Below are 24311 nucleotides of genomic sequence, written 5' to 3' on the forward strand. Positions count from 1 at the left end.
AAGGTCTCCCCTCAGCCTCCTCTTCTCCAGGCTGAATAACCCCAGCTCCCTCAGCCTCTCCTCATAAGACTTATTCTCCAGACTCCTCACCATCTTTGTCGCCCTTCTCTGGACCCGCTCCAGCACCTCAATGTCTTTTTTATGGTAGGGGGCCCAAAACTGGCCCAAAACAATAGTGTCCTTGTATCTGCATGCTGTGGCTTAACTGGCAAGATTTACCCTGGCGTGACAGCAAAATCAGATACACAAAGAAATGGTATCATCTCCAGCATCAGAAATCTCTTCCTTTTGCCTGTGGGTTGCAGCTCTGTCACGGAAAGCGAGCAGCCAAGAACAGTTGTCATCAGCTCTCTTTGCATAGTCACCTCTAGCAAACAAAAATAACTTCTCACATCATCGCTTGGAGGTTAGACATTCATTTGAGGTGAGCAAATGCAACCATTAAAGTGGGCAGTGAAACTCTGCAAAGGAACTCTTTGCACCACCAGGACGTTGCCTTTTGCATCAGACTGACCTCATTTGCTTCAGTCTAGGGAAGTCTAGCAAAGAAGTCCTTTCCCAAGAAAGAGATGAATATTTTCACTACCTTGTAAAGTCTTTTTTTCCCCCCCTATTTCTTTCAATTACAATATTTGACTTAACAGGACTCTATATTCTTCCTCATGGAGAATGAGAAGAACCCGTGCGCTTCCACAGAGGCCTCATTTCATGCATGGGATTTTTAAGATCATCAAGCTCCAACAGGGGAGGTTTAGATTGAACATTAGGAAGGAATTTTTCACAGAAAGAGTGGTCAGAGACTGGAATAGGCTGCCCAGGGAGGTGGTGGAGTCCCCATCCCTGGATGTGTTTAAGGGCCTTTTAGATGGGGTACTGAGGGACATGGTGTAGGGGAGGACTTTGTAGAGTAGGGGAGATGGTTGGACTCGATGATCCCAAGGGTCTCTTCCAACCTCAATGATTCTATGATTCTATGATCTTTCTCATTTCAAGCCATCTGTCGTTAGAGGTCTCCTGCCTTGATGCCAAAGATGCCCAAAGGGACTGAATGACCAACTATGTTGAAGGAGGGGATTCAGTGGTAAGACCACACGTTCCTTGATGCTGAGTCCTACAAATTAGGGCTTCCCACAGCCATAGGGGTGAAGGAACACAGCAGGCTTTTTGCTCTCAAAGTCCTCTTTTTTTACTTCCTTTTGGATTGAGGATTTCAGGGCATCTCGTCTCTTTTACTGCATGTTTTCACAGCATCCGGCACCATGGGGATCTGGTCCCTGCTGTGAGGCACAGCAAGAAAATACAATACATTTACAAACACCTTACAAAGTCTATGCGTTTTCTCCCTCATTTATTAGTCGCATGTGGTAAAGTAGGTAAACATATTCAAATTCTGTTGAAGCAATGCGTTACACTAATTTTGTCTTGCTGTACTAGAAATTCACATCGTTTTAACATCAATAGTTTCAGATGAAAGGAGGTGACTAGACAGACTAATTTCTGCTTGCTCTTTGCTGTCACCGTTCCTGTTTCAATACGGCTTTTTACACGGAATACCTGGAGAAATGGACTGGTTTACCCAGAAGAGAGAGACTGGGGAGGGGAGAAGCTGGTAACTTTAGGGAATTTAGCCTTTGTAAAGGGACAATTTAAAGAAGCTACTACAGAAGACTAATGCTTTGGGTGATACTAGTTTTCAAAGCTTAGGAGTGCCTGTAAATGACAGGTTTTGTACATCTCTTATATTAGATAGAAAAGTCTAAGCCTGAGAGGGAAGAAAGAGCGAAATAATAAATGATCCAAAAAAAATTCAAGCTTGATTCAAAGTTCAGTGTAAACAGATTCCCAGCCAGTGTGAAAATGTCCTCATTCCCAACAAAGATATGACATTTTACCCCAGCTGCACATTTGCCTTATTGCATCAAAGATAATTCACAGATTATTGCAAGTTATGAATGTACTGGAGCAATATAAGACCATGGGGAGCTGTAGGTGTTTTATTAGTCTAATAGTTAATCAGCACAACCCGTGATGGAAATTTAGGTATATAATGGCATCTCATACAGGCATTATTGTAGGATCAAAATGTGCCTGCCCATGATTTATTGGTCCACCAGAACGTGCTTCAAGTTCTTTCTGAAATCAGACCTGTGGTTCTTCACAAAGTACCTGAGCCATGTAGTAATAGATGTATAAATACCTAGCAGTATATATTAATGCTATTATTATATCTGCCTACATTTAAACCATTTTGGATTTAAAAAAGTCCTTAAAATGCAAGCTTTCCTTTTTTAAGGAATTGCCAATGCAGGTTGTCCTCTGAATTTTCTCTTCAGCTGGTTGATCTCACTCTTGCTTTTTATTATTGTACAGTCCCCCAAATAGTTTTTGACCCTCCTGTGCTAAGAATTGGTTGAGTTTCTTGGGTGCACTGCTTGATTTTATATGTTAGCAGTCTGCACAGGTATAAAAAAGTAAGCATAAACCTCTACAGCCACTTCATGGAAAAGGGAGGACAGATTCAGAGAGATTTCACAGCTGAGCTATATGCTTAATCCATTCTAGGACTGGCAGTCAAAATCCAAACAAAAACCTTAACCTCACTTTCTTCCTGAGAGGAATTGGTCAAAATTAGTTGTGTTTTTTTTTTTTTTAAGTGCATACCCCAAATGTTGTTTCAAATGACACTGAAAAAAAAAAAAAGAGTCTTGAATTTTTGACGAGGTAGGATTTGTGAATGATTGTATTACAAATTAATTTTGGAATCTTTCAATCCCTTATGACACAATATATATTGCATTTTGAGTGCAATTCATTTTACAATTTAATAGTGCATTTATTTGAATATTATTTCCTATTGGGTTATTTTCCGTGGCATAAGAGCCATGTGTTACGTTATTTTACACTATCATGATTGATGTGTCATAAAATAATGCAAAAGTAATGAAAGTTCCATACCGAGGAGAAATAAAAAGAAATGAAAATAACACAACGAAATGAATTTTCAGCATGTTCCTGAAGCAGGAGTTTGAAAAAAAAAAACCCACACATTTTCTATTCAATTTTTAAAATGTGAAGTCAATAGAAATTTACACATCCAGAGTTTTGCCAGAACAGTTCCATTTCCCTGGCAGAAAAGTGTTGTGCCAGAGGCTTCCTGACTGGTTCTGCTGTTAAATTCTCAAGGTGAACACAGCAACCTTCCTCTGTTCCCTTTCACAGAAATTCAGGAGGCACAGAGGCATCCCAATTCTGGTCAAATTTGCTCAGAAACAGGTGAATGTGGCAAATTCTGTAATTTGGGGGATGGCCTCAATTTTGTCTACTGATGGATTGCATCCTCTTTAATTTCATCTTTAGCATCCTCTTTAATTTCATCTTTAGCATCCTCTTTAATTTCATCTTTAAGTTCTCTTTCTGGTGTCTGATGCTTTTTCATAAAATTTCTCACAAAGGGAGAGGATTTATTTTTTTTTTTATATAAGTACCCAGCTGGTAATACAAAACTAATATAACATCTTTAGAGACAAACTTGGCTGGTGTTAAATTGACACGACTGCACCTGCAAGCATGGGGTTATGCTTATTCTTAGAGAATTTCCCCCATAGTCACTGGAAATAGTCAGTTGGATTGTCCCATATGCTAAAGTTGGTGTGACCACATCATAATCATCTAGGAGATGACCAGGTGATATAGAAGAAAAAGTCATCTGATGCAGGAGCCAATTCACAAAACACAGGGATCAATCAGAACAGGAGTTTTCCTGATTCACTTTCTGTGAAACGCTGCTGATTTCTAATAATAATGTCCCAAAGCAAGGCCAGGGTGCAAAAGCAGTGATGAAGAAGTATTTGTCGAGTGCTGAATTTGGAAATTTGGCTTTCCCTTTAGCTGGTTATCTGTTTTGGGGTCAGATATCCCAAAGCAAGGACAGGGTGCAAAAGCAGAAGAAGTATTTGTCGAGTGCTGAATTTGGAAATTTGGCTTTCCCTGTAGCTGGTTATCTGTTTTGGGGTCAGATCCTAAGCTGAAATAAGCTGAAGTCACCCTTTTGAACAAACGTAGCCTGTCGGAAGATGGGGCCATGTGGGGCCAATGAGCACCTGGGGTGGAATAATTTCTGAATTTCTGCAATTCTGGAAAATGTCTGCCTGTTGGAAAGCAGGTGACTCAGCAGTGCAGGGGTACTGACATGTCACAAAGAGAAAAAAACCACTCAAAGGGAAACGGTGAATGAAAGATCACTTATTTGCTAAAATTCTGCTATTCAAATTCTTGTTGATGTTCTGCTAACCTCTAACCCCAAAAATAATCCTTTAGTGCAAGAATTGCGTGAAGCAAAAAAAAACCCCAGCATTTTGAGGGTTTTAAATCATCCTTTTCTGAATGAAAAGTGTAATATAAAGTAAAGGTTTTACACACCTGTAAAATCTGCATTTCTTCACAACATTCTTTTGTGAAGCAAAAGTAGTCTTGAACCTTACACATGATAGCAACTTACTAGAAAGTTAACTATGTAAAATCTGGTGTTAGGGTCCAAGCTAAGAATTTGGAGGGAAAACTGGCTTGACTATGAGACATAGAAGATTTATGCCAAGTAAGAGTTATTTTTACAATGAAATTTGTCTTGTCTTAAATAAACGAAGGGTGATCTTTCAATCTGTTTTCCCTTTGCCTATTCGAAAAGTGCTGAAGTAGAGGAAAAGGAAGGTTATAACACTTTCTGAAATAATTTAAAAGAGTAAGACTAATAATTACAGTGAAATGTTCCAGGGTGTTTTATTCAGTTAGAACAAAGGGTAATAAGAGCAGATGCTGTTCCAGTCCTTACAATTCTTTAGCTCATATTGATGTACAATGAAAAGAACAAAAGATAATTAATGGAGGATGCTCTGAGGAGTAAGCTGATGTCTCAGCATCCATCTTCACACTGATCAATATTAGAATCTATAACTTCACCCGTTGTTTTATGAGGTCTTTAACAAAAAAGACACAGAATTATCAAGATCATAAAAAAATGTATTTCATTCTTTTGTGGCTGTAGCCTCATTATTATGGCTGGGAGAGAGGACACTGTGATTCCTCTGTGTCACAGCCCCTTCTGAAGAGGGAGTGGTATTTTTCAACTCGCAATCTGTGTAGTTTGTCTCAAGTGGAAGGGTCCTCCTCTAAGCCAGCTGGCCCATAAAACAAAAGTCTCTCTGCCCTCCTGGCTGGATTTGTGCACACACAGCCCGTAGAGTGTGGTGCCACCAACCATCCCAGTCTATGCTCTGCCTGGGTCTCAGCTGGCAGGAATTTAACCAGCTCCAGCCTGAAGCAGCTCAGATGTGCTCAGGCACAGCAGTGTTCCTGCTAACGAGCTCTGCCTCTCTTGGAGGTGTCATATAGAGCACAGTCTCCCTCCAGGCTGCAGCCACACAGCTTTCCATGTCACACAATCACACGGGGTTGGAAGGGACCTCTGGAGATCATCTAGTCCAACCCCCTGCCAAAGCAGGGCCACCCAGAGCAGGTCCCACAAGAACGTGCCCAGTGCTCAGTAAAACCCTCTGTGACTGTAGAAAAGAAAGCGTTCTCATCTAAACCCTCAGAAAAAGCTAGGAAAAATCTGGACTTTATGTACCATTTAGCACAGGTATTCTTTTACAGCTTTAGATCATTGAAATCTGTACTAAGCTCTCTGCCTGTTCACATGGCTTTGGGTTGGAGGGGAGCAGATTTGGATTGGAGATTAGGAGAGGGTTCTTTGCTGTGAGGGTGGTGGAGCACTGGAACAGGTTGCCCAGGGAGGTGGTTGAGGCCCCTTCCCTGGAGATATTCAAGGTGAGGCCTGGTGAGGCCTGATGAATTCTTTTGTGGCTGTAGCCTCATTATTCTGACTGGGAGAAGACACTGTGATTCCTCTGTGTCACAGCCCCTTCCGGCCTGGACAACTCTATGATTCTATGAAGTGCAGTGACAGGGCAAGGGGTAAAGGTTTTAAATTGGAAGAGGGGAGATCTAGAGCAGATCTTAGGAAGAAATTGTTTGCTGTGAGGGTGGTGAGACACTGGAAGAGGTTGCCCAGAGAAGCTGTGGCTGCCCCATCCCTGGAGGGGTTCAAGGCCAGGCTGGATGGGGCTTGGAGCAACCTGGTCTGGTGGGAGGTGTCCCTGCCCAGGGCAGGGGGTTGGAACTTTAAGGCCCCTTCCAACTCTAACCATTCTGTGATTATTACTGGAAACCAGTTGGCTTACCCCTAAGCACTCATGACACGTATATTGTGTATTTGCATGGAGTGTCAAATTATATCAGAGACAAACTTTTCTTTCTGTACTAATTTGTTGCTTTTGAGTCAGCAATTTTATTTTCTTACAAGAGTATTTCTCCAGACTCAGTCTTTTCAGCAAAACAACATGTTAAGATGCTGAGTCATCTCTACTGGCAGAATTTCTTACGTTCTTCTCTACTTTTTTATGCATTGTGTCACAATTCACTTATATCACTAATAAGTATAATACTTGTTTAGAGAACAAGTCCTACGAGGAGAGGCTAATATCACTAATAAGGAGGAGAGGCTGAGGGAACTGGGCATGTTGAGTTTGGAGAAGAGGAGGCTGAGGGGAGACCTCATTGCCCTCTACAGCTCCCTGAGAGGAGGGTGTAGAGAGGTGGGGGTTGGCCTCTTCTCCCAAGGGAATCATGCCAGGAGCAGAGGGAATGGTCTGAAGTTGGGGCAGGGGAGGTTTAGATGAGATGTGAGGAAGAATGACTTTGCTGAGAGGGTGGTCAGGCCCTGGAAGGGCCTGCCCAGGGAGGTGGTGGAGTCCCCATCCCTGGAGGGATTGAAGAACCGTGTAGAGGTGGCACTTCAGGGCATGCTCTAGTGCCCGAGATTGTTTGGGTTTTTTTGTATATGTGTGTGGTTGGACTTGGTGATCTCAAAGGATTCGGGTTTTTTTTTTGGTATATGTGTATGGTTGGACTCAATGATCTCAAAGGTCCCTTCCAACCATGAAGATTCTGTGATTCTGTAATACACAGATAGATAAATATCACTAATCACATTTGGAAGAAGTGGGGGCTGCAGTCTAAAGATGGTGCCAAGATCCAAGCAAGGCTCAGGAAGTTCTAATTAATGCGATGAAAGTGGAATTGGCTTGCCCAGAAAACCCCATAGAAGTCTTCAGGTGGGAAGAGCCAGGCAAGCTTCTGCAGAGCAGAACTGTTGGTTTCCTGTGGAACTGCCAAGGAGGCTACGTCAGGAAACCGCCGTGTTGTGGTTAGGCTGAGGGAAGCTGGAGATGGAGTGAACCAGGTGATGAGCCCCCAGCCAGGCCATGGCTGTTTCTCTGCCTCGGCCCAAAGAAATTCTGCTGTTCCTCCAGATTTTGCTGTGTCCCCCTACCACTTCATACTGCTATTAGCCTTAAGTTTCCAGGGAAGGTGGTTTTTCTGCATTCTGCTGGCCACCTCTGACTGTGGCCATGAGGTCCCTCACTAGAGCCAAAGCAGATCCCCACTGTTAAGACACAGTTCAATTTACTTCTCGGTCCCTGTGCTTAGATGAACGATATAGAATAATCAAATTGGGCAACTAAAAGGGATGGTCTTGTTAAGACTGGACCTTTGCCTCTTGCCACCTCGATCACCCTGAGCTTGAGCTCCACATCCTGCTTCCTGAAGTGTTCCATTGCCTCTCCTGGCAAATGCCAGGCACTTCTAAGTCTTTTGCTCTAATAAGTTCTGTGTTTCTGAGATAACTTTGTACAAAGTGTATTAAGAAATCAATATACACAATAAAATAGAGCCTAAAAGGCCTCCAGACTGCCATTGAACAGTGACACATGGATTTCTTCAGTGCACATGAACAACAGCATGCAGAAGCAAATTCATCTTAGGCAGAAAGGACAGAACCTGCCACCTTTACTCCTGGCCCCTCAGCAAAACCCTTTCACATCTCCAAGAGATGTGAAATGCCCAGCGTGTTTGAACCTACCTTCTAAAGCTCACCCTTGAAGTTTTCCCTCTGTTTGATCTTGAGGGCATCTAAACCTCCCCTGCCCCAAGCAGGGCCAGCAGCTTTCCCTCCTGACCCTTGGGATTTTACCCTTCCATTGCCCAAGCAGAGGTGGCCCAGGCAATATGTAAATCAAATGTGGAAGATCCTTAATAACTTATCAACATGTCAGAGCAAATTTGCTGATTTGTTTCATTGTTGCCTAAGGAACTTGCAGACAAATTGAATCATCTCTTCATTAGAGGAGGGGAGAAGAGATCCCAGAGCAATGAAGACAGAAAAACTAATCTGCGTGCATTTTTGTTTTCTTTTCCAGATACCTCCATCATCTACCCTTCTGGATGTGAAACACAAATTTCACAAAGCGTGTAAGTATTACAGCTGGCAGGCTGGAGGCATGGCTAGAGGCCTTTCAACTTGGAGAAATTTTCAGATTTATTTTTCATGAAAACTCGCATTAAAGCTGAGGGTGGCTTGACAGCTTCAGTGCGTTTGGACTAAAGTTCTACTGTAGCTATAGCAGATGTGAGAGGCTGGAAGGAGAGGACTGCATAATTGATCACTGCCAGCCCACGAGGGGCAATACCTTTCTATCCTATCTTCTTTTTAACATTACACAGTGCCAATTCAAGACCACGACTGCCTTTGTCCTCACGGTGTTACATTAGATGAGCTTCGGTAACGTTAGACTTCTTCAAGCTGGCCATAAACAGAGCGTGTAAATAATCACTGTAGGGGGGAACTCAAGCACAAGAGTGATTAAATGACCTGTCTGGGGTTGTGGAGACTGTGTAAATGAGCACTGTAGGGGGGAACTCAAGCACAGAGTGATTAAATGACCTGTCTGGGGTTGTGCAGCTGACTCACAGAATCACACGGGGTTGGAAGGGACCTCATCTAGTCCAACCCCCTGCCAAAGCAGGGCCACCCAGAGCAGGTCGCACAGGAACGTGTCCAGGTGGGTTTGAATGTCTCCAGAGAAGGAGACTCCACCACCTCCCTGGGCAGCCTCTGCCAGGGCTCTGCCACCCTCACAGTAAAGAAGTTCCTCCTCATGTTTAGGTGGAACGTCTTTTATTCAAGTTTGTGCCCATTTCCTCCCCATGTGACAGGACAAGAGGACTCAGCCATGCCCAGTTCCTTAATGGTCAGGGCAACCTCCCTTTCTTCTAGTACCACCTTTTTTTTTTGGTTTTCATATCCGTGAGGAGGGGAGAAAATAGTGGGAGAGAGGGTAATTTTTTGCACATACAGGCTGCAGATATGGACCTTGTACATGAGAAGAGATGAGGACAATTATACTCAAGAATCCCTCTTTTTCCTTCTGCCCAAGAACAGAGCAGTTTTGCTGGATGCTTCCCTTCTGCCTCCAGAGTAAGCATTTAGATGATGGGCTTTCGTTATTCTTACAAAAAAAAAAGAGTATATTCAACTAAAAGCTAGATGCCTTTTGCAAAGAAAAATAAAAATCTTTAGTCAGACACTAAAACTGAGTTCAAAGTAGGGTAAGTAGAAGAAATGTTATGCTTCTCCTCTCTCCTTAGAATTTCATAAAACACTAAAGCTGAAGGCTTCTGTGGTTGCACAAAGGTTCAGTTGGTGAAGCAAAAGGCTGTTGACCTAACTGTTCTAAAACTACTTGTTTTCACTCCCTGTAAGGCCTTGTAAAATGCAAAATGGTGAAAGTACAAAAACCCCACAGCTGAATACAAAAAGACTGAGTGCACAATTTTTATTATTTCAGTAAGAGTATGTCTTCTCATCAGTTTGTGAAAGGCAGTGTATTTTTGCCTAGACTCTCTTAAATCAACTGAAACTGGATTTACATTGATGCAGCTTAAATCAGCTGAAGATCACTGGCACAGAGGCTTATGTCAATTTAAATGTAATGAGGTTTTGGATGGATTTGGGCTAAAATGGTACGAGTCTGCATATAAGCCATTTTAATGGCACCTCTTTTCATATGTAGAGGTATCTTACTCCTCAAATGCTCCCAGTGATGTAGGGGGAACTGAGTAAAAAAGAAGACAGTAAGCAATAGAACAAAGCATGGAAGGGCTGGCATAGGCCCTCAATGCTTTTTCAGTTTTCAATTTTAATTTTTCAGTTTTTCAATTTTAGCGTGCGGTTTGGTACTAGCTCATGCATTCATTTCTGTCATTTCTGTGTGCCAGACTCACGTGTTCCCGTATAATCTCTTGCTAAAACACACTCCTACCCACCCCCCCTTGCAGTCTCCCTCTCTTCATACATTCTCCTTTGATCACCCATGCAATTAAGCTTTCTCCTCAGCTGGTTTCTTGTCAGCCCTTCAGTGAGAGGAGCCCCTTGTGCAGCGATTCCACGAGCATCGTCTCTGTCACTGAGCAGTTTTCACTGCCTTGTTCAAGAAAGGAGGAAAAAAGACTGAATTATGAATTTCAGCACAGGAGGCTGTTAATCATAGAATCATAGACTCATTCGGGTTGGAAAAGACCCTTGGAATCATCGAGTCCAACCATCAACCCCACTCTACAAAGTTCTCCCCTACACCATATCCCCCAACACCACATCTAAATGACTCTTAAACACATCCAGGGATGGTGACTCCACCACCTCCCTGGGCAGCCTGTTCCAGTCTCTGACCACTCTTGCTGTGAAGAATTGTTTCCTCATGTCCAGTCTAAACCTACCCTGTTGGAGCTTGAAGCCATTCCCTCTTGTTCTATCGCTAATTACCTGTGAGAAGAGACCAGCACCAACCTCTCTACAGTGTCCTTTCAAGTAGTTGTAGAGAGTGATGAGGTCTCTCCTCAGCCTCCTCTTCCTCAAACTAAACAGTCCCAGCTCCTTCAATCGCTCTTCATCAGATTTCTTCTCCAGACCCCTCACCAGCTCCGTTGCCCTTCTCTGCCCCCACTCCAGCACCTCGAGATCTCTCTTGTGTTGAGGTGCCCAAAACTGGACACAGTACTCAAGGTAAGGCCTCACCAGTGCCCAGTCCAGGGGGACCATCACCTCCCGAGTCCTACTCGCCACGCTGTTCCTGACACAGGCCAGGATGCTGGTGGCCTTCTTGGCCACCTGGGCACACTGCTGGCTCCTGTTCAGCCCACAGGCCACCAACACCCCCAGGGCCTTTTCTGCCAGGCAGCTCCAGCCACTCTGCCCCCAGCCTGTAGCGCTGCAGGGGGTTGGTGGGACCCAAGGGCAGGACCTGGCACTTGGCCTTGTTGAACCTCATCCCATTGGTCTTGGCCTATTGATCCAACCTGTCCAAGTCTCTCTGTAGAGAGCTACAGCTTGATGTTTTCTGCCTGAAATTGAGTGGCAGCTGAGTGCCTGGGTGTCACTGGCCACCACACTGTACTATCTAAGGTGTAGGCAAAGAAGCCTCAATCAAATCAGTGCTGTGCCCTAGGTGACTTTACCTCAATTTTCCTCATTCCTTTGGCCAGGTGGCAGAGGTGATATGAAGCTAAAAACTAAGTGTGTGAGAAGAAGGAAGCCTTTTGTCCCATTTTCTCAGTTGCTTATAATAAGTTAGGAACCTGGCATTTTCTTTATCTATAAAGATTAGGTTTTCACTGGGGAAAGAAATACCTCGTAGGCTAAACTCTGCAAGCTCTTGTCCTTGGCCATAACTCTTCACCTTTAATTTATTTTTATCTGTGCAAAATATATTGGAGTGGTGGGGGAGGAAATCTTACAGATAGAAAATGAAAAACTGTAATAATAATGCTAATTCAAGTATCACATAACTAAAATAAAATACCTCTAGAGCAGGTAATATAGCGGAATCGGTGATCATTAAATATTTTCAAGGTTACTGCAGGAAAGTTGCTGAAAAAGCTCTTGAAAGAGGAGGAAGAACAGAAAGTAGAGGGGGAAATACTGTAAGAGTGATAGTATAACAAACTCATGGATGCAACCTCCTGCATAAGGAGGTAGCACAACCAGAGCTACTCTTTGAAGTCAGAAGATTGAGCTTAGGGAGGCCAGAAGTTGCCCTCTGGGCAGAAGGAGCAGGCAGGGAAGGAAGGGCAGGTGGGAGGAAGCCTGGCAATGGGTGGAAGGAAAAAGAGCAGTTGAAGAGAGAACTGAAAAAACTCACATCACGTGCAGAATATCCCAACCTGCAGAGGGGAATGAGGTGCTCAAGGAATAAGGAACATTCCAAGCTGCCAGCTGTCCCAATAAAATATTAACTCCTGATTCTTCAGCTCCAAAATTACAGCCTTCCCTCCCCCCCCATCTAACCTAACAGCTGTTACATAAGTATTTAAAATAAGCAATGCCAATGAGAGCAAATAATTAAGAAAGAAATTGTCAGTAGATGGCACTCAAGAATAAACAGCATAATTTCTGGACACTATGAAAATTAACAAGTCTGCTGTACAGTCTTCCAACTGCTTCTTGCAGGTGTTTCTATATGTCTGTTTCTAGATGTCTGGAATAAGCTCTTTATTGCCTAATGCAAGGAGATAACATCCCAGAGGACAAACCTAAATAAAAGCACCGTGTCACACAATTCTTTTTCCAGCTGTGAGACGAGCTGAAGGCACATGAGATACTAAAGCTAACCCTTTAGTGGAGGAGGTCCTCTTTCTTCTCTCCTTTCCCAAAACTCTGCTAAGGGTTTTCACACCCTGAATCGGCAACTTTCCTGTTTTTAGTGACATCTGAGAGCCGGTGGCGTGATTCCAAGAGCAACAGCTCCATGTTTTCACTGAATTTCACTGAATTTTAGAGTTGGAAGGGACCATAGAGATCATCTAGTCCAACTCCCCTGCTGAAGCAGGATTGCCCAGAGCTTGTCAGAGCATGTTACTCAGGAGCATCCAGGCGGGTCTTGAAAATCTCCAAGGAAGGGGACTCCACACCCTCCCTGGGCAGCCTGTTCCAGGGCTCTGTCACCCTCACTGTGAAGAAGTTTCTCCTCATATTTGAGTGGAACCTCTTCTGTTCCAACTTGTGCCCGTTGCCCCTCGTCCTCTCACTGGGAACCACTGAAAAGAGTCTGGCTCCCTCCTCCTTCAACCCTCCCTTGAGATACTTGTAGGCATTGATAAGGTCTCCCCTCAGCCTTCTCTTCTCCAGACTAAAGAGTCCCAGCTCTCTCAGTCTCTCCTCATCAGGGAGATGCTCCAATCCTTGAATCATCTTTGTTGCCCTACACTGGACTCTCTCCAGCAGTTCCCTGTCCCTCTTGAACTGGGGAGCCCAGAACTGGAGGCAGGATTCCAGTTGTGGCCTCTCCAGTGCAGAGCAGAGGGGGAGAATGACTTCCCTTGACCTGCTGGCCACACTCTTCCCTATGCAACCCAAGATACCATTGGCCTTCCTGGCCACAAGAGCACACTGCTTGCTCATTGTCATTTTGCTGTCCACCAGGACCCCTAGATCTTTCTCTTCAGAAGTTGCCTCCAGCAGGTCCACCCCTAACCTGTACTGGTACCTGACATTTTTCTTCCCCAGGTGCAGGACCCTACACTTTTCCCTGTTGAACCTCATGAGGTTCTTCCTTGCCCAGCCCTCCAGCCTGTCCAAGTCTCGCTGGATGGCAGCACGGCCCTCTGGGGTGTCAGCCACCCCTCCCAGGTGTTAAAAGGCCGGTGTTAGAAGGGATGCTGCAGGGCTGTTTGTGGGAAGGATGACTGTTGGTACTGCATCGTGTAATTCCCTTCCAGGGGCTGGCTGGGATGTTAAACTGCAAGGCTCAGAGAGGTGAGAAGGGATGCTGTGGGGATTAGTCATTAAGAGCAGTGCCGGGGAGGATGGTGACTGCTAAGCCAGTGCCTTGCCCACTGGCTCTGTGTAATCAGGACTGTCTGATCACACAAGTCTTGCTGAGAACCTGCAGTTCCTCTGATTTCTCCACGCCGGCTATTACAGCTGGATTCTCAGGTTGAAGAAAGTTAATGAAATCTGTCAATTTTGATGCCTGCGGAGGCTCACGTGCCCGATGAATACACCCGCTGGGGACTCGGAGAAGCTGAATTATTCTATTTATGGCTTTTCCAAGCTGACTTCACAGTCTTGGCCTGTCAATCAACCAGGAGCCCTTCACGTGTCTCACAAACTGAAGAGACGCAAATAAGTCATATCTAGGGCACAGAGCCTTCTGGCAGGATCTTTCTTCCGCCCTATAATAGGAGATCAGGCTTTGAAAAAGCCCAAATTTAGGGAAGATGGTGACAACTTGGTCCTGCCACGGGTAGCCTTGAGCCGGATTCACTCCCTGTCCAGAAAGGCAGCTGCAAAGTTGGTGCCTTTTAACAAAGTTCAAACTCCTTCCTGTCCATTTTTACCCAAAGTAGCTCACGCCGGCCCAGAGTCGCAGCTCAAATCCATGCAGGAATGAGTTTTCAAAGGGCTGTACCAGATGAGGAGGAAACACGATGATATTTATTGCCTATTGTATTTATAATCTATTTTTCCTTTGTCTTAGCCACGCAGCAGATAGCAACAGCAGACAAGTTTACGATGAATTTCAATATCCCTCAAATGACACAATCCTCAGCTCTTTTTACTTCTCTATGCCAGTCAACACAGCTCAGTTAACTAGAAACTCCTGGAGTTTCTTGTTAGTGCCACAGTGAGGCTTGTATATCTTTAAACTCTTTACTTTTTGTTTTGCAAGTCTAAGCACAGAGTGAGCAACAGAACTCAAACCAGTGGCTGCCACCTTCCTCCCCAGCTCCAAATCAGGGATCTCATCTGTGGTTAAATGGCCTGTGGGTCAGAAAACAGACCCCAATCCTGGCCTTGGCACGTTGTTTCAGCCTTGAGGACAGCCTGGCCAGCAGGTTTCATTCCTGATCTGTGCAAGAAGAAGTTATCAGGAGGTCAAACCTCCTCTCATCTTGGTTTGTGGCATATGGGTGCAAATCTCTCCATGCCAAATAGCAAGACTCCGTCTGCTGGTACAGATTTGCATAACTTGAATTTATGCTGTCAAAGTAATTGAAGCACATCTGTGAAAGCTGGAAAATACTTTCACTTCTTTTTGTAATAAGCACTCAGGAAATGAGAATCGTGTCATTGACCTAACGCAGTTAAAAGAAAGAAGAAGACAAACTGAGGGAGCCTGATGATTTTCATCTTCAAAGTGACTAAAAAATTACATTATACTTAGACCCTAAGATCTCTCTCTTGTTTTGTTTTATTTTGTGGGTTTTTTTCCCCTCCCACATGCTGAATTTCACTGAATTTTTAGAGTTGGAAGGGACCATAGAGATCATCTAGTCCAACTCCCCTGCTGAAGCAGGATTGCCTAGAGCTTGTCAGAGCATGTTACTCAGGAGCATCCAGGTGGGTCTTGAAAATCTACAAAGCAGAAGACTCCAAGACCTCCCTGGGCAGCCTGTTCCAGGGCTCTGCCACCCTCACCCCAAAGAAGTAGCCCTCCAGAAGATGCCGTGCTCTTCACGGACACATCCTGAGCTGTGGTCATAACCCTCCCATTCGAGCCTCGACTCTTACGTCTCTTGTTGAAAGGTCCAGAACTTGCATTTGGACGTTTCCAGTTGGGGTGCTGATGTCTGACTTCTTGCTCCTAATTATCAGACTTAATAATGAGAGCAAACACCAGACTAGGCACCTGCAGTTCACTTTTGCTAGGCATTTGAATTGCACCGTAAGCTGTGGAGAAAGAACTATATGAATCTGAAAAGCATCTGATCATAAATCCCTGGAGTTTTGCTTTTTTGAAATGTACATGTGGTTACAAAGAATATTTTCATTATTTGGAAACTATGGTGGAGGTTTGGTTTAGAAGCAGTGCACTTGGTAACACAGGACCTTAAGCAAGACTGTTAAGGTCAGATTTTTTTCAAAGCATCTTTGTTCTTCTACAGACAACAATAAAAGGCAGAGGGCCAACTGGGATTTTTGAAGTCTCATGATTCACACTGAAATGAATGCGATGTTTAAAATGTCTTTTAAGACTTGATTCAGACCCAGTGGGAGTCATGCTATTGACTGGGGTGAGTTGTGTTCTAGACACTTTCTCCCTTTCGAGCTTCATTTTCTCATCTATAAAATAAGAATAATTAACCTGCCTTTCATCCACCTTGGGACCTTTTGTCTCTTTTGGCTGTGATCCCGTAAGGAACATTTGGGACAAAGAATGACAAATATATGCTTAATGACCTATTGAACTGGAGGGAGTAAGGTGTCCAAAGCACAAAAACCAGGGCTATCCATTAATGCTCATAGAAATAAGATGACCTTCAGAAAAAAAAAAAGCAATACTTAAACCAGCAATAGAAAAAGTGAAATCAACTCAAAAACTTTAATGGAAATTCACATTATTTCTCTTTTCTTTTTTTTTTTTTGGCAACTGCTGCATCTGATGTTACTGCATTTCATTAGCAGGATTAGAGAGATCATTTCAGATGAGTAATATAATGAAAGAAAAGGCAGTGAATCTGTTGAGATGTAGGTTGAAGCAGAACTGGCCCTCCCTGCTCTCTGGGATATCGTTCCCAGCTGAGATTTACAGGGCTCTAACAATGCATCACAAATGACATCCCGTGTAAACAACTGGAGAACAAATGTGAGATGCTATTTAAATGCCTCATTAAGAAAAGGAAATTTCATAGCTGGATTCTTGGCTTTTCTTGCCTTTGCAGTAGATTTAATTGACACATCTAGATGAGAAACAACAAAATTTGTTTATCAGAATTGCCTGTTAGTTACAACATTTCTTCTATTAGTGCCTGTGGCTCAAGTGAGAAAGAGATAGAGTGAGGCCCTACAGACATAAACCAGGGCCTAGAGAATGCCTAGTATCAGGTAAAATAAAGAATGAATTAATAGAAGATGCTAAACTAGTTTTGGATTTTAAATAGCTCCTACATCAATTTGAGCTTGGGTATTACATTTTTGTCTGAAGAGCAGATGGACTTCCAGCGTTAACCTGGTGCTCACCACCAGATTCCTATGGGCCAAAGATTGCTACTGAATTATTACAGAAATAGAATAAACAGAGGGTTATGTCAGTGGTTTATTTGCTTTAAACAATGTGTGTTGCTCTGGTTTAAATACATATTAATGAGAAGGCAATATTTTTTTTTAAATTCTGCCATTTGAGTGCGGTTCAGAGTTCACAAATAGTCTAGCTGAGTTGTGCCTAGACAGCAACTGGCCATTTGCAGAGGAAAATCAGTAGAGATGGTCAAAGACCACTAGGTGTTGGCTTTATAGATTGGGGTGAAAGATTAGGTGTGGAGGTGGGAGGGTGTCAAGAGGATGGGCCTGGTCTTTTTTCGGTGGTGCCCAGGGACAGGACAAGAGGAAATGGGCACAAACTTGAATAGAAGTTCCACCTAAACATGAGAAGGAACTTTACTTTACTTGACTTTGAGGGTGGTGGAGCCCTGGCAGAGGCTGCCCAGGGAGGTGGTGGAGTCTCCTTCTCTGGAGACATTCAAACCCACCTGGACACGTTCCTGTGGGACCTGCTCTGGGTGGCCCTGCTTTGGCAGGGGGTTGGACTAGATGATCTCCAGAGGTCCCTTCCAACCCCGTATCATTCTGTCATTCTGTGATTCTGTTATCCCTCAAGTATGAGAATGAACATAGCCACCAAGCAACATCACCATGATCAAGTCCTTCATGGGCCATGCCTGTTTAACTGCAGAAAAGCAGTTTGCTGATCAGTTTTAAGCATGTTACACTTCTTTCTACATACCTGTCTCGTGGTTGATGTGCAGACAGCCTGCCTGGGCTTTTTTTCTTCTGGGAGAGCTTGGGATGGTGAATCCTGTGCTCACCACTTGGGCTAGAGCATCAATCACAGAACCCATGGGAGGTCACTTGGAGTCAACCGTGTTTGCTCTTTGTCCTCACAATGTCTGTATTCACTGGAAAGGTGCTGTAGGCTCATTTCACAGCAGGGGAACCACATGCAGTATGCAGAGGGAAAGTTCTTTGTCTTCTCTTGTAGAGCTGAGATGGGAAGAGCAGTTTCCCAAGCCTAATGGCAGAGCTTCTGAGGCACTGAAGCTTCTTCTCAACCTAATTAAGGTGGTGGGATGGGAGTATTAAACCAGGCAAAATAAACTTATCCCAATAAGGACATAGGAAGATGCCCAAGGCTCTGGCTCACACACTGGTGTCTGATCTGCTGCCTTGTCCTCATCGCTCACGGCGAAACTCCAATTTAGTCCTGTTATTAGTGGGGATTAATTGTCAGCGGAGTGAATTTACCAATGAATTTATGAGAAGTTAATTTGCACGAAGGAAGAAATCACGTCGGTTCAAATGTGTTCAGTTAATTGTTAATGGCATTGGTGTGGCCATTAGATACAAAAAATGCATTGCTATTAGGGGTTGGCGAGGGAACGCATCCAGAGGCTGGAGAGAGTGCTATCCCCTGGACAGTCAAATATTGAAAGAAAATTATAATTCATTAGCATACTTCATTAGCTAATTGACTAAAAGAATGTTTTTAAAGAAACAGAGCTAGAGCCTGGGGTGGGACTCTCCTCTGCCCAGTACCTCTGAGGTGGAGGCACAAATGAGCTTTGGAGCCATCTCTTTGGACCCATCAGCTGTGATGGTTGGACCGCTGTGGACTTTCTGGACAAGCTGTCAGGGAGACCCTCCCGTTGAGTCATGAGGTTCAGAAAGGACCCCCTGGCTTTCTAAACTCCTTCTCAGACAGGTGTCTAGGTGTGGTTGGATCCAAGGAGTCTAGGTGTGGTTGGATCCAATCCTAGTCCTAGGAGAGAGGACAAGGCCAGACAAGCTGTTGGGGAGACCCTCCTGTTGAGTCATGAGGTTCAGAAAGGACCCCCTGGCTTTCTAAACTCCTTCTCAGAGAGGGGTCTAGGTGTGGTTGGATCCAAGGAGTCTAGGTGTGGTTGGATCCAAGGAGTCTAGGTGTGGTTGGATCCAATCCTAGTCCCAGACTTGGTCAACAGTTTATGTCTGAAGGATTATATCTATGCATCAACCCTCTATATTACTTAGCTAAGATTTCAAAGTTTAGTCACTTACTGAGAATCTGTGGTGGCAAGGAGGAGGAGTACAACCTGGAGGAGTGGAACCTTAAGCGAGTGTCCTCACAAAAGGTATTTGTGTAGTTTCTGATGTTTGGGTCTCCCCTTTGCATGAAGGCTTCACTGACTGAGTTTGGATTTAGGAAGAGGATCCTGCCCGATTTCTCACATCCCCCTGATACCTCAACAATTATCTCTGTTACCCTTTTTGAACTCGTAGAGACGGGAGAATCAAAGACAAAGAAAACTGCCAGGGTACAGATCCTCAGCCGGCACTAGAGCATGCCCTCAAGTGCCACCTCTACACGTTTCTTCAATCCCTCCAGGGATGGTGACTCCACCACCTCCCTGGGCAGGCCCTTCCAGGGCCTGACCACCCTCTCAGCAAAGTCATTCTTCCTCACATCTCATCTAAACCTCCCCTGCCCCAACTTCAGACCATCTCCTCTGCTCCTCGCATCATTCCCTTGGGAGAAGAGGCCAACCCCCACCTCTCTACACCCTCCTCTCAGGGAGTTGTAGAGGGCAATGAGGTCTCCCCTCAGCCTCCTCTTCTCCAAACTCAACATGCCCAGTTCCCTCACCCTCTCCTCGTAGGACTTGTTCTCCAGACCCTCTTCAGCACCCCTCACCTCCTTGCACCCCTTATTATTCCCTACAGGAATGTTGCTCGAGCTCCAGGCTTGTCAGAGTATCTATTTTCTCATTTTTCCATATTCTCTTCTATGGTTGTTATTAATGAAGTAAAAGGTGAGCCTCATTCCTTTCCCCTTCCCCTGCCCACGCATGTTAATTTAAATGCAAATCCACACAGAAAGATCAAAATTAATTACACTTTCTGCAGCTACATGGAAATTGAAAAAAAATTGAAATGCAGAGGACTGGATTTTCTTTTTCATTTTCTCTTTCTTTTTTTTTTCTTTTGGAAGTGGAAAGGAGAAACAATGAAGCAAAAATATTAAAACACACCTCTAAATGTTGCCTACTTGCTTGCTTTTGGTTTCTGCTGCTTTTTTCTTGTCTAAATTTCAACAGCTGCTTTCAGTGTTAAGCTGTTTCAGAAGGAAAATTGAGACCTTAATCCGCTAGTGACATAAATTGACCTCTAAGTGACAAATAATATTCTGTTTACCACTAATAACAATCGATCTTCATTACGAAAAACTATGCTGACTCTTAAGAAATTTGTCCATTATTGCCTGATCAGAGTATAGCTGAAGTGTGAGATTTTTAAATTTTTTTTTTCAGGGGAAAAAAAAAAAAAAAAAAGGTGTGAGAGAGAGGAGTTTTGTGTTCCTCAATGAGTTCAGCCATTTATTTAAGTTTTTTTTTTTTCCAATGAAAATGCAATCAGGTGAATTTGTGACCCAAGGTGCAGTGCAGAGTCCCATTGGCTGGAATTCCACATCTGGGCACAGTCAGAGCTTATTAATTACTTGAAGGAACTGAGGTATGGATGGGGCTATCCTGTTGGCCAGATCTTGGAAAAGAAAAGCCAAATTCTGAGGCTTTTTAAGGGGACTGGGTGCAGCTGTTTTATGCAATATAATACTTTTTGCTGTAGAGATGTTAGGAATGCACTGAAAGCCTCCTGGGTCAGGCTCTGGGGCTTCAGTGGAGGTGCCAGGGTGCCAGTTATGTGACTTTATGTAGGAAAAATGGGATGCTTCTGGATTTTAAGCATTTAAAGCCAGTGGGGACAATCAAATGGACAGCTCAAAAGGAATCATGTCTTACCTGCTCAGTAGTGTGTGGGAAGTGCCAATGTCTGGAGACACCAATTTGGCCAGTCCCCTGCTTGCTCTCCCAGTGTGGTTGTAGCTAGATGCAGTCACATATTACAAAAACCAGAAGAAAGAAAGGGATGCTTATGACCAAATTGCTCCTTTTCCAAATTCCGCATGTCATTAAGAAAGTGGTTATTGATATCCCCGGAGCGACAAGAGGTCAAGGTGCCTTTGTAAAAAACACGGTCACAGATCTCCCCTGGAAAGCTTAGAAATTAAAGAAATCGAAGAAAATGCTCAGAGAAAAAAGCTGACAAAGAAAAGGGATTTATCCCTGGGTATGGAGCCATTAAAACCAGCATCCATTTCAGTGCCCCGCTGAGATTTTACTGAACAGGACAGGCTGGATCTGCTCTTCCCACTGACTTCCCATCCAAACACGGGTCTAGTTCAAGACCTTGCTCCTGCTCTTTAAATATTGTGATGCACCATATCAAAGGCCCTTCTATAAGAGAAACACAGCCTGGCTGAATGACCCAGCAAATGCCTTCCTGTGCCTTAGAATCACAGAATCACAGAATGGCCAGTCCCCTGCTTGCTCTCCCAGTGTGGTTGTAGCTAGATGCAGTCACATATTACAAAAACCAGAAGAAAGAAAGGGATGCTTATGACCAAATTGCTCCCAGCAAATGCCTTCCCGAGGGCAGTCCTGTGCCTTAGAATCACAGAATCACAGAATCTTCTAGGTTGGAAGGGACCTTAAAGATCATCTTGTCCAACCGTCAACCTAACTGACAAAAATAGACACCCACACAACAAACAAGGAGCATCATCACTAAACCAGACCTCCCAGCACTACATCAACCCGTCTTTTGAACACCTCCAGGGATGGGGCCTCAACCCCCTCCCTGGGCAGCCCATTCCAATGCCTGAGAACCCTTTCAGTGAAAAAATTTTTCCTAATATCCAGCCTGAACCTCCCCTGGCGCAACTTGAGGCCATTTCCTCTTGTCCTGTCGCCTGGGACTTGAGAGAAGAGACCGACCCCCATCTCTCTACACCCTCCTAGAGATGTGGTGAGAGCTGGAAGCAGGGTACAGCTGGTAGCCTGGCCCCTGGCAAGCCCACCCGTGCCCAGGAACTCAGGACCTGGCTAGAGTTGATCTCTCCCCACTAGCCCTGAATTAAAAATAAAGAGGGGACGGGGACTTCAGCCCAGGGAAGGCTTTGATTGTCAGGACGGTGAGGTCTCCATCTATTCCTCTTTCCTCAGAAATGGTCCCAAGAATCCTCAAACACACCTTCTGCAACCAAAAGAAACGAGGCTTATAACCGTTCCTGTTTAAGGTCACTGTTGTGGGTTAACCCTGTGGTTCGCTCGCTGTGGTGGGACGGGGGAGATAATCAAAAGGGGAAAAGGGAGAAAACTTGTGGGTTGAGATAAAGACAGTTTAATGGGTAAAGGAAAAGCTGCTTATGTAAGCAAAGCAAAACGAGGAATTAATCACTCACTGCTTCCCATTGCCATTCCCAACACACAATCTGTGTGTTGGTACATCTATTTTATCTGTCTCTATATATGATGCACAAAACCACTATCCCCTCACATCCTAATATGTGAATCTTTCACAGAATCTTCATGGTTGGAAAGGACCTCTGAGATCACCGGGTCCAACCACACACACACACACACAAAACACCCAACCCCACAATCTCAGCCACTAGAGCATGCCCTGAAGTGCCACCTCTACATGTTTCTTAAATCCCTCCAGGGCTGGAGAGCAGCAATCTCTTCTTATTGCTCCAGAGATATCAAAACTACCCTCAGGTTAAGGTGGTGGGATGCATTTCAGCTGTGCTCAGTCCACACTGAGGGATATGATGTAGGGGAGGACTTTGTAGAGTAGGGTAGATGGTTGGACTCGATGATCCCAAGGGTCTCTTCCAACCTCAATGATTCTATGACTCTATGATTCTATGATTTCTCAGCTAACGTGTAGCATTCTGTGATCATACATGGCATATCAGTGCCACAGTGGTCCCCAAAATTTCTCCTATTTCTGCAAATTTAAACAACACGCAGCCAACGACTGATTGCAGTAATTTTGTTCGTATCATCCTATTCATATCACAGCAGGTATTGTTTGTAATTATTAAGGCTGTTTGTTATTAGAAACGCATGGGTAGTGACATACAACAAAGCAAACAATTTAACTCATAATAAAATTAGCTGATCGTGGGAAGTCAATCTGCTAATTATCTCCAAACTGTGTCCAGCAGCTCTGGTTTGCATTTCTTAGACTCCTTGCTTCCCAGGGCTGCATTCTGAGGAATACACTGAATTTCCCAGCAAGAGAGGTCTCCATCATGTTACACCTTTGCTCTCATACACATGTTTCCTTGACTTCAGAAATACTTTGTGACAAATAGGCATTTGATTGTGTAATTTATTACAGAGCAGGCATCAAACTAAAGAATCTGTATGGAAGGTTTTTTATGAAAATTAATACGAATGAGACTGACCCCTTCAATTTCATAACTATTGGAAAGAACCTTAGATTTCTTAGTTGTTAAATTTTCAAAACCTCTTGTGATATTTAAGTAGTGGAGCACACATTAAGGCCAATGTGAATCATGTAGATAGTAACTTGGGATGCTTTTAAAATTGTCCTCCGTTCCTGTGATTGCCAGCTGATTCATTTACTGAAATTCTAGTATAAATTGAAAAAACAAACTGCCTGAGCAGTGGGACTGGTAGAACTTGGGTTTCTGTGCATCTTTGCGTAGTTGTGTTGGCAGCTGGGCATGGCACTGGCATCACTTTAGCAAGCATTTGGATGGTTGTTTAATGGCACTGCACCTGCTTTTTATATCCAGTATTAATAAGTGTTTTCATAGTTGGGTACAATCAAATTAAAGGTGGCTGTCAGGTTTTATAGAACCTGTCAGTTTGCTTACGTTTTAATTTTTGCTTTAAATGACAGAATCACAGAATCTTCGTGGTTGGAAGGGACCTTTGAGACCATTGAGTCCAACTACAAAGAAAACCTCAACAACAACAACAAAAAAACCCACCAAAAAACCCTCACAAACAGACACAACCCAACAATCTTGGGCACTAGAGCATGCCCTGAAGTGCCACCTCTACACGTTTCTTCAATCCCTCCAGGGATGGTGACTCCACCACCTCCCTGGGCAGGCCCTTCCAGGGCCTGACCACCCTCTCAGCAAAATCATTCTTCCCAATATCTCATCTAAACCTCCCCTCCCGCAGCTTCAGACCATTTCCTCTGCTCCTGTCATTATTCTCTTGGGAATGATGCCCAGGCCCCTGCAGAGCCTGCACCCAGGGCTGTGCCCAGCTCAGGGACATCACAGCTCTGACCCCTCACTCCATCTCCCCCCGCGGAGTAGGAGCATGAGCCGCTCTCTGTTCCCAGCGAGGAGGCGCAAGCAGGGAAGCCCCAAGGTCTTCTACAACACTCACCTCCAGCTTTCTACTCCATGCTCGAGCCTGTGTATCCAAAGCTGCTTACTGGATCAGAGAAATCAACACTCCCCGCTGTCAGAAGCCAGCTTCAGCTGAAGAAGTGACAC

The 24311-nt window shown here is 44.2% G+C and overlaps 1 protein-coding gene across 1 annotated transcript in view; it reads left to right on the plus strand.

Annotated features, from left to right (window-relative positions):
• Nucleotides 1–24311, plus strand: part of TECRL (trans-2,3-enoyl-CoA reductase-like) — a 101408-nt gene that overhangs the window by 24467 nt on the left and 52630 nt on the right. The window contains exon 2 of the mRNA XM_014943108.1: nucleotides 8316–8367. Coding sequence (XP_014798594.1) covers nucleotides 8316–8367 — 52 coding nt within the window. The remainder of the gene's footprint in view (nucleotides 1–8315; nucleotides 8368–24311) is intronic.

The sequence above is a fragment of the Calidris pugnax genome, unplaced genomic scaffold (genome assembly GCF_001431845.1).
Source record: "Calidris pugnax isolate Ruff unplaced genomic scaffold, ASM143184v1 scaffold16, whole genome shotgun sequence".
Lineage (NCBI taxonomy): Eukaryota > Metazoa > Chordata > Aves > Charadriiformes > Scolopacidae > Calidris > Calidris pugnax.